Below are 10,071 nucleotides of genomic sequence, written 5' to 3'. Positions count from 1 at the left end.
TCACCATGTAGGTGTTCCTCTTCAATGCATTAAAGTGCTGGCTTTGATAGTCACCGAAACACCTCGGACAAATAACTCTTCATAGTGTACAATCTTAGGATTTATTAGGTATAAAATAGTATTGCCCTCACAATTCACCGAAGAAACTGCACATATAATACAAGCTCACTGTGTGTTGGACGCTGGCTGGTACCGTCCTCCGCTCCACTTCTGATTGGCGCACTCCCGATCCACTTGTGCGGGAACGCCAAACACCTCTATAGCCGCCTCACGCGTCTCCTCTCTCAGTCCTGTATCCATGCTCCGCCCAACATGGTTTCGTCAGTAAAGACTCATCACCATCTCCCCACATAGGACACATATGCAATCAACTTTCTCCTACCGGTAGGTGATATTTGCACACATTGTCAATAAAATGCCATTTAAACCCCCAGCAAGCAAGAAAATACACAAAAAGTTATTTTAAAAAGAAAAAAAAAAAACAACAACTTCCCTAGGAGAAAAAGTTAATCGCATATGGGCCGGGGACTTTACTCAATTCACTATTTCTCCTAAGTACCAAAAAGTAGGTAAAGTCATATCAAAGTTCTGAGTGGCTGGTGGTGTAAAAGGCATTTTATTGAGCAGGTGTGAAAACATTGCCTAGGAGTAAAAGTTAATGGAATATGGGCCGAGGTTTGCTGCAAACCCGTAACACTAAAAATCACCAGCACAGCAAATAGGGATGATCAACGATATACAAATAAATCTGAGCGCATGCAAGATTATGTAAATTCTGGCTACAACTACTGTATACGCAGCTTGAAAATTGACCAGTCAATTTAAACCTTGGTGGGACTAATCGCAAATTACCATTTTTTATGAAGTGAAGATGGCAGCCTAAACATCCTCCTCACATCAAGTTTACATTCCTTAACCTACATGGAGAACTAGGAGTTGAAGCATGAATATCCCGATCTCCTAGCCACGGATACAGACACTAGTGTGACCACAACTCTCTCAGGAACTGGACAATCCCAATCTCCTAGTCCCCGATACAGACACTAGGTGTGACCACAACTCTCTCAGGAACTGGACAATCCCAATCTCCTAGCCACGGATACAGACACTAGTGTGACCACAACTCTCAGAAACTGGACAATCCCGATCTCCTAGCCACCGATACAGACACTAGTGTGACCACAACTCTCTCAGAAACTGGACAATTCCGATCTCCTAGCTATAGATACAGACACTAGTGTGACCACAACTCTCTCAGAAACTGGACAACCCCTATCTAGCCACCGATACAGACACTAGTGTGACCACAACTCTCTCAGAAACTGGACAATCCTGATCTCCTAGTCCCCGATACAGACACTAGTGTGACCACAACCTTCTCAGAAACTGGACAATCCTGATCTCCTAGCCACCGATACAGACACTAGTGTGACCACAACTCTCAGCAACTGGACAATCCCGATCACCTAGCCACGGATACAGACACTAGTGTGACCACAACCCTCTCAGAAACTGGACAATCCTGATCTCCTAATCCCCGATACAGACACTAGTGTGACCACAACTCTCTCAGACACGGACAACCCCGATCTCCTAGCCAACGATAAAGACACTAGTGTCACCACAACTCAGATACTGGACAATCCCGATCTCCTAGACACTGATACAGACACCAGTGTGACCACAACGCTCTCAGAAACTGGACAATCCTGATCTCCTAGCCACCATTACAGACACTTGTGTGACCACAACCCTCTCAGAAACTGGACATTCTCGATCACCTAGCCACCGATACAGACACTAGTGTGACCGCAACCCTCTCAGAAACTGGACAATCCCGATCACCTAGCCGTCCATACAGACACTGAGAAATTGGACAATTGTGTGCATTGAAAATGTTTTATTAAAAAGTTCAGAAGACAAAAAAAAAAAAACTATATTCATTTTAACACCTCTTTATATGTTTACAATAAAAACCTCATGGTATCGTCATGCACAAACACCCAGCAGAGCACATGATGAGGCCAGAAGTGGAGGGATCCCCCGGCACATTCACACAGTGGGGAGGGAGGGCGGAGCAACCATGCCGATCCACCGAAAAATCACACGATGGGGAGGAGGGAGGGCGGAGCGATCGTGGTGATCCACCTGCAATCACACACAGCAGGGAGGGGGGAGGGCAGAGCCACCAAGCCGATCCACCAGCAAAAAGAGACCTGCCTGGACACAACGAAGGCCTTCCAGTGCTGTTGGTTGAATCTCCGGGAGAGAGAGAGAGGAGAATATAAATACAGGAGAACTGTCGTTACTAAAGACGTAAGCTCTAGGGCTGTTATCTTGATCCTCTGCTTCACTACCTGGTACGACACTGACCTATGGAATGTCATTTCTGAGTTTCTTTCATAATAGATAATTTACATGTCTGCTTACCATGACTGTAAAATGAGACATGATCTACTTTCTGCGCTAGATGGGAACACCTGATAGGGATCTCTGAGATTGGGGGAGGGGCCACGCACAGAGCTTATCCTGCACCAAGTCATTCAGTTATTTGCGTGGACTCCAGGGGGTGCCGTTAAGTGATGATGAAGAATCTCCTTTTTCGTGATGACCACTGGGGATAGTTCATGAGAAACAATTGTGAGTTGATGCAAAATGTATGCAGCTTGGAAATGTATCAAACGCAGCAGCTGCGATCAACAAAAGTGTGCATAAAATTAGAGCAAAACTTGCATCAACTTAAAATTGCCAACATCTCATTGACCCCATCAAATCACCATTTGTACCAAATCTGGAGCGGTTCATCATCACGTGGAGGTAGAGTGGCTGCTCAGAATAGCTAAGGTCACCACAATTCGACCAACTTTCTCCACATTCCAAGCTCTATTGAGCCATCCGTGTGGTCTGTGGTCTCATTGGTTAACAAGCGGTGTGCATGGATTCCCCAGTATGGACCCCCAGATATCACGATCTGCAAGGTCTCCAATGCCCCGCCCCCCTATGCAGTTACTATACCCAATTTAAATTATAGATATATACTAACCCCTTGCCTGCACAGATCATTATGGACTGGCCGTTATGGTAAGGGGGGGGGGGGGGGGGCAGCTGTATGGACTTACTCTCCTAAGCCACCCCCCACTTCAACCAGCCCATTCTACCATCACTGAGGGTTCAGACCTTAAACACCGATCACAGGGCAAGGATCGAGGACTGTGACTCCAGATGGGAGGGGTCATTACTGACTCCGCCCTTCCTGCTCATTCAATGGTCTACACGTTAGACATATTTGTAGATTTCGGACTTCACCGATTGGCACATTCTTGTTCAGGAGCGGCTTACTATAGTCAAGGATGCCACTATCAATCTGTCAGCAGTTCACAACTTCAGCCATGGCAGCTGGGATCCGCCTCCACATGAGCTCCCTATAAAAGTGACATGAAGGACACAGACCGCAGACAGCACTAAAAGGCTGGGGGCGGGAAGGGGGGGTTGGGGAGAGACACGCACCCAATAACGGACACACTCCGAACACTCGTCACAAGTTCATCTGCAGCGACTGGAACGAGTGAAGGAAAGTCAACGCCCACCAGTCCAGCCACACATCACTCGATTCCAACCTTCATAATTCTGGTTACAGGCCTTCAGATTGTTATTGCCGTCTCCCGCCCTGCTGGGGCAGGCTTCCCTCGCTTCCTGTCACACACACACGGCAGACGGTCGGTGTTGGGAGGATTAGATAATCTCTCCAGCAGGGGGCAGACAGCAATAAAGCTCCATGGCTCTCCTATCCACATCCGGCCCGAGGATAGAAAGCTTCTGACAGCAAAACCCGAGTCCTCCCAGTCAGTCGGCCATCTCAGAGGCGAGCGCCACACAAACTAGATTAATTTAACTTTGTACATGTGAAATTTTATACAAAAAGGAAAAAAAAAGTTATTTTTCTTATGACAGCTTTTGTCCAATCAAACTCATCCCTCGATAACAAAAAAATAAATCATTAAAATAGGATTTCACATTCAATCTGCTCTCAGAGAAGTTCCTGTGGGAGGGTGGGTCCGGCGGGGGGTGTAAACAGAAGGGTCTCCCGGCTCTGGGCCCTCCCCCGAGGAGCGGACGCAGCGCACAGGACAATATAGGCATCGGTGTGGAGGAAAGGAGAGCGCTATTGGCTGCCCACAGTCAGTTCTTTCAGGTAGCACTGCGTCAGGTTGCGGAGTTCCTCCATGGCATAGTCCTCGGGCATTGGCAGCCGGCTGATGTGAGGGGCCAGCAGCCTGAGGGGCACCCGCAGGTCTGAAGTGTCATCGGAGTCCGGGTTGTGCTGCAAACGCAAAACCACGCGCAGGATGTTGGCCACACGCTTCGCCATCTCTGCAAAGAAACGGAGATCTGGTCAGTAGTGTCACATCGTCACTGTCACCACACATGCAGCTGCTCAACCTCAATATTAACCAGTTCCCCTCCCACGGGACAAGTATCCATGCCCCTGAAAACTTCACTTTAGCTCCCAGGGACGTAGATACTGGTCTCTTCCTGTCTATGAGCAGCGCACATGCACGCCTCTGCCCTCACGCAGTAGTCCACAGATTGCTGAATGGGGACATGTGTTCCCAAAGCCAATCAAAAAGTGTCTAATGAATAAAGGATTATTGTTCCGTTCAAGAACAGTGATCATTCATCCTAAACAAAAGAAAAAGAAACTTCCCTTCCTGCAGTTTAGAATGCTGCGGTTCAGCATTCTAAGTAGACAAAACACTGTGTGGGGACATCTAGTGGTCAAAAATAATACATTTCTTATACCTATAATAATCCCATTAAACCCTTCTTGCCTTCCCATAAAAAAAAAAAAAATGCTAACGCGACAGAAGTGAAAAGACAAAACAAATTACCTTAGGGACTTTGCTTTAACCACTTAATGACCATAGTACAAACACTTCCTCCTTCCGGGTTGAAGGTGGAAGTGTATAGTCACGTGACGCCGGATTGGACCGTATCGTGAGAGGCGCCGAGGGACGGAACGAAGAAGACGTCAGAGAGGTAAGACTGACCCCCCTCCTCTTCCCCGGTGATTGTAATTACCAGGGTGAAAATCTGGATAGCAACTATCCGGGTTTCACCCAAATCCGAAGTTGAGCATCCCTGGTGACCAGGCTATTTTTGTACAATTCAGGCCACTGTAGCTTTAAGGGCTCGCTTCAGGGCCATACAACTCAGCACACGAGTGATTCCCAACCCCCGTTTCAGAGCTTTCTGTTGGTGGGCTCTGTTCGCTCCCACAATGTTTATTTATGTTTTCATTTAGTTGTGCATTTTCATTTTTTTTTTTAAATTTTGCTTTTTTTATTTTTATAAATCCCCTCCCCCCACCAGCCAATCACAGCAATCGGCCCTCAGACATCAGCCTATGAGAGCCGATCGCTCTCTGTGCCTCCCAAGGGGTCAGCCGAGGGACACGGCTGTCCCCAGTACAGAGCCGCCGGAGATCACAGCACAGTACTATGTAACTGGATGTACAAGGTTTGGTGTATAATTTTCCCCCTGGTTTTTGTCCTCTACACCTACGTGCGTCTTATGGTTGGGAGTCTTATAGTCCGAAAAATACAGTAATTTAAATGTAATAAACGGGACAAATGTGTGGGTTTTATCTACAGTAGCACAGAAAAAACCCTTAGCGGTTAAGTGGTTAATGTCCAACTAATCCCCACACTGTACAAGACAAATTCTAACAGCAATCAGGAGAAGTGAGCACTGACTGTGTACAGGGCTTTAGACCTCCGTGCTGCTAAGTGTTTAGTTCTGCAGTCATATTCGGTTAGCATTAACTTCCAGTACGCTGACAGACCAGAAAGTGTAGCGGCTTTGAGGCGTCCCCCGAGTGTCCCTGTCGGGATCTGCAGAGCGGTGCATGCTTCCATGGTTTCCCGGTCTGGCACCAAGAGACCTCTGCAGTGGTTGTCAGTAGCAGTTGCATCTTTAGTGCAGTGGCGCATGTGATATGAGGTGCCACTAGGGGGCGCCATAGAAATGAGCCTGGTACTAACTTCGGCTGCAGAGGTCTCCTGGCGGTGGACCACAATGCAAAGGAAGCGTGCACCGCTCTGCAGATTCCAACGGGGAAACCTGAAAGCTGTTACACTTTTCAGTCTGGCAGCGTACTGGGAGGTAATACGGACCAAGGGCTCGATGACTCGAGTACAAGCAGAAACGCACACTTTTGGGCCTCAAAAATTGGGCTTATACTCGAGTATGCTATGTATAAGGAGCCCAGCACTACACCACACGCAAACAGGAATCTAAATAGAATCCAATAATAAGTTGAAGCTGCCCCTTCTGGTCACACCTTATTATACACTAAAAACAGAAGGTAAGCGCTACACAACTGAGTCCATGTCAGATAAAGTTTGCAAAAAGAGGCATCAACCGCAAAGTCCACATCCAATGATAGCATAAGGCAATAACTTCTTATTTTCCTCTATCCTTCACCAACACCCGGTGTGCAGACACTCACCAGACAATAAGACCTTAAAGAGAATCTGTATTGTTTAAATCACACAAAAGTAAACATACCAGTGCGTTAGGGGACATCTCCTATTCCCCTCTGACACAATTTCGCCGCTCCTCGCCGCATTAAGAGTAGTCAAAAACAGTTTTAAAAAGTGTCTTTATAAACAAACAAAATGGCCACCAAAACAGGAAGTAGGTTGATGTACAGCATGTCTACACATAGAAAATACATCCATACACAAGCAGGCTGTATACAGCCTTACTTCTGAATCTCAAGAGATCATTTGTGTGTTTCTTTCCCCTGCAGCTCACTGAAGAGTTACAAGCTGATTGTTTGTTTCTTCTTGCAGACAGCTCTGCCCGGTTGTCTGTAATTCTGCAGTATGTGACTCATCAGTATGTGAACAGAGGATTTATCCAGCTTGTAAAAGATAAGAGAGCAGAGAAAAGCTGGCTAATGTAAATAACACACACACACACAGGGGAGTGTGCATAGAGGGGGCATGCATAGCAGATCACACTGAAGAGTTGGCAGCCTTCCAGACACAGGACGACAAGTCCGACAGGGGAAAGATAAGCTGATTTATTACAGAGATGGTGATAGTAGAAAGTGCTGCAGTAAGCCAGAGCACATTATAACAGGTTTAGGAACCTGTAGGATGGTAGAAAACACAATGACATTTTTGTTACAGAGTCCCTTTAACTAGGTCTATCAGCGCTTTGGGACACTTCGGGCCGTCCCCCACCACACCGAAATGCTGTGTGTCCTTTTACTGCCCTTCTCACTAGATGCCGGCCTCCTTGCACTTGTCACCTCAAAACAAATGCCTCACATAGTGTAAAATCAGCGTTGTTTATTTGTATATGAAAATGATTGCACTTACAAATTTTCTTCTTTAAAAATGGCACAGTTATTTCTGATACGGGCTCTCCCCCGTTTTGTTGGGCCCCGACTGGCACTTGTAGTCCCTCTGCTGTGTCCGATACGGCGTGCACTACCGCTATCCCCACTGCTCAGGACGCCGCTCTGCCCTCGTGGTAGCTGTTACTTCCGCGTCAGTAACCCCGGCTTACATGTTTCGTCATAATGACTCAGAGGTCTGATGAGAAGGGCAGCTAGAGGAGATACAGCTCCGGTGGTGACACACAGCAGTTCGATGTGGTGGGGGACGGCCCGAAGTGTCCCAAAACGCGCTGATAGACCTAGTTAAGGTCTTATTGTCTGGTGAGTGTCAGAACACCGGGTGTTGGTGAAAGATAGAGGAAGATAAGAAGTTATTGCCTTATGCTTTCATTGGATGTGGACTTTTGCGATTGATGCCTCTTTTTGCAAACTTTATCTCACATGGACTCAGTTGTGTAGCGCTTACCCTTTGTTTTTAGTTTATACTCGAGTATATACGGTAATATACACAAACCAGTGGCTAAATGGAATTTGATTTTACAGCTGACAATCCCGCTTTAATAGATTTATATGCCCTCTGACCCCAGCATCTCACAGCTGGGGGGGCCAGCAATGCACCTGGCTGGGGGAGGAGACACAGATCACGTGACCAGACTCACAGGGGGAGGAGACAGACCACATGATCAGACTCACCGGACTGTGCTAATCTGTCTTTGGATTTGTAGCAGGGGATCAGCTCCACCCTGTTGCAGACGGAGGTCACCTTGGTGTGCAGTCTCTCCAGCTCACACCCTGAGTAGTCATTCTGTAATACAAACACATCACATCAGTATAAAAGACAAGAATGCAGATAACATTTGTTATTATACAAATATCCATTCCTAATCCTATTCTGTGATAAACCCCTCAGATGTTTAATTCACTATGATGCTTAGAAACTTTACTCAGGAAAGAAACAACAGAGTCATCACCTGTATGCCCCTGTGACCCCAGCCCACCAGAGAGCAGGAGGAGGTCCCGTGTATGCCCCTCCGTGACCCCAGCCCCCCCCCCCCCAATCAGAGGAGTGCAGGAGGAGGTCCCGTGTATGCCCCTCTGTGACCCCAGCCCCCCCAATCAGAGGAGCGAAGGAGGAGGTCCTCTGTATGCCCCCAGACCACCAGAGGAGAGCAGGAGGAGCCCACCAATCACAGGAGAGCAGGATGAGGTCCTCTGTATGCCCCCAGCCCACCAGAGGAGAGCAGAAGGTGGACCCCTGTATGCCCCTCCGTGACCCCAGCCCCCCCAATCAGAGGAGAGGAGGAGGAGGTCCTCTGTATGTCCCCAGCCCACCAGAGGAGAGCAGGAAGAGCCAACCAATCAGAGGAGAGCAGAAGGAGGTCTCCTGTATGCCCACCAATCAGAGGAGAGCAGGATGAGGTGGTCTCACCTGGCGTATGCTGTTCAGCATCTCGATGATGGCAATGTAATCCTGGTAGACCTGTCCGGCCGTGTCCCAGCCCTGGATGTGGACGCAGTTCTCGGGGCGGGACAGCTCGTCCAGGAAGCTGTGCAGGTACGAGTAATTCTCATTGATGATGGCGTCTGGAAGACAAGTGACAATCAGTGGGGGGCTCCATATCCGCTCTGTGAGCTCAGTAACATGCTTTATACTCTTTATATGAGAAGCACTCTGCAGTTCCACCCCCCCCCCCCCCCCCCTTCACCAGGGTACAAAAACTCCTGACTATACTCAGGAGCAAAGATTGCACCTGGATTCTGGCTGGTCACTTCTCTACAATGACCCCCTGTTGTCAAATATCTGATCGATATCTGCTTAAAATGATTACTAACTACCTTAAAGGGCCAGCCTTAAGGTTGTCATAACCAAGATTAGACAGTAGTGGGTGCGTATCTCACTATAAACAGAATATTTATAGGTTAACAGGTTTACCTCTGAAAGAAATACGCAACACTCAGCTGTTGAATTTTATAAAATTATCTTGTTGTAAAAAATAGATAAAGCATATATATTCAGGAATACACATCTCTCCAGTTGTCCATCATCCAAAAATATATTTTCAATGTTCCTTCAGTGAAACAAGTCAATTTCAATATAGCAAATCTTCTGCTGTAGCTTTTATCCTTCATCGATAATTGTTGTCTCGAGATTGTACAGTGTATGGTACACACAATATAGCTTTATCCTTAAAAAATGATATATGAAGTTCTATTCTTATATAAAGAACTTAAAGTAGATATCTCTTAATCACTCAAGCTTGGTAATTGTCTCTAAGATTGCATTTGCATTTAAATAGTAATGCTTACTGATTGTATATAAAGTATAGCATAAAAAAGTTATCTAAAACTTAAAAAACTGCTGAAGTTTAAAAATGACAAGTCTACCGCTTATATAGACTACTTGTCAATGAATTCACCAAGAATAATTGCATATTACCTCTCTGATGTGTCTTTCAGAATCACGTCTATGAGAAGGGAGGCTTCGGCCTAAGATGTTTCAGTCAGCAAGGATATCAGGCAATGATAAAATATACAGCCTGAAAACTCTTTTATAGAGATTTTCTCCCCAGAAATAATATAAGGGGACTTCCAAATTATTTTTAAATTCGTACATATGACTCAATTGTGTTTTATAACATTTCTAAAAATACATGTACATGACT

General features: G+C 46.4%; 1 protein-coding gene across 3 annotated transcripts in view; it reads right to left on the bottom strand.

The window, feature by feature from the left end:
• Positions 1–1,904: 1,904 nt before the first annotated feature.
• Positions 1,905–10,071, bottom strand: part of NUP98 (nucleoporin 98 and 96 precursor) — a 133,522-nt gene continuing 125,355 nt past the window's right edge. For 2 of the 3 annotated variants that reach the window (XM_068266492.1, XM_068266491.1), the window contains 3 exons: positions 8,838–8,992; positions 8,102–8,213; positions 1,906–4,371 (listed from right to left, as the gene is read on the bottom strand). In XM_068266492.1, coding sequence (XP_068122593.1) covers positions 4,163–4,371; positions 8,102–8,213; positions 8,838–8,992 — 476 coding nt within the window. In that variant the 3' untranslated portion in view covers positions 1,906–4,162. Of the gene's footprint in view, positions 4,372–8,101; positions 8,214–8,837; positions 8,993–10,071 lie in introns of all 3 variants that reach the window. The other variant, XM_068266493.1, reaches the window with a different exon arrangement.

Source organism: Hyperolius riggenbachi, chromosome 2 (genome assembly GCF_040937935.1).
Source record: "Hyperolius riggenbachi isolate aHypRig1 chromosome 2, aHypRig1.pri, whole genome shotgun sequence".
NCBI lineage: Eukaryota > Metazoa > Chordata > Amphibia > Anura > Hyperoliidae > Hyperolius > Hyperolius riggenbachi.
This window is presented reverse-complemented; position numbering and strand designations above follow the sequence as displayed.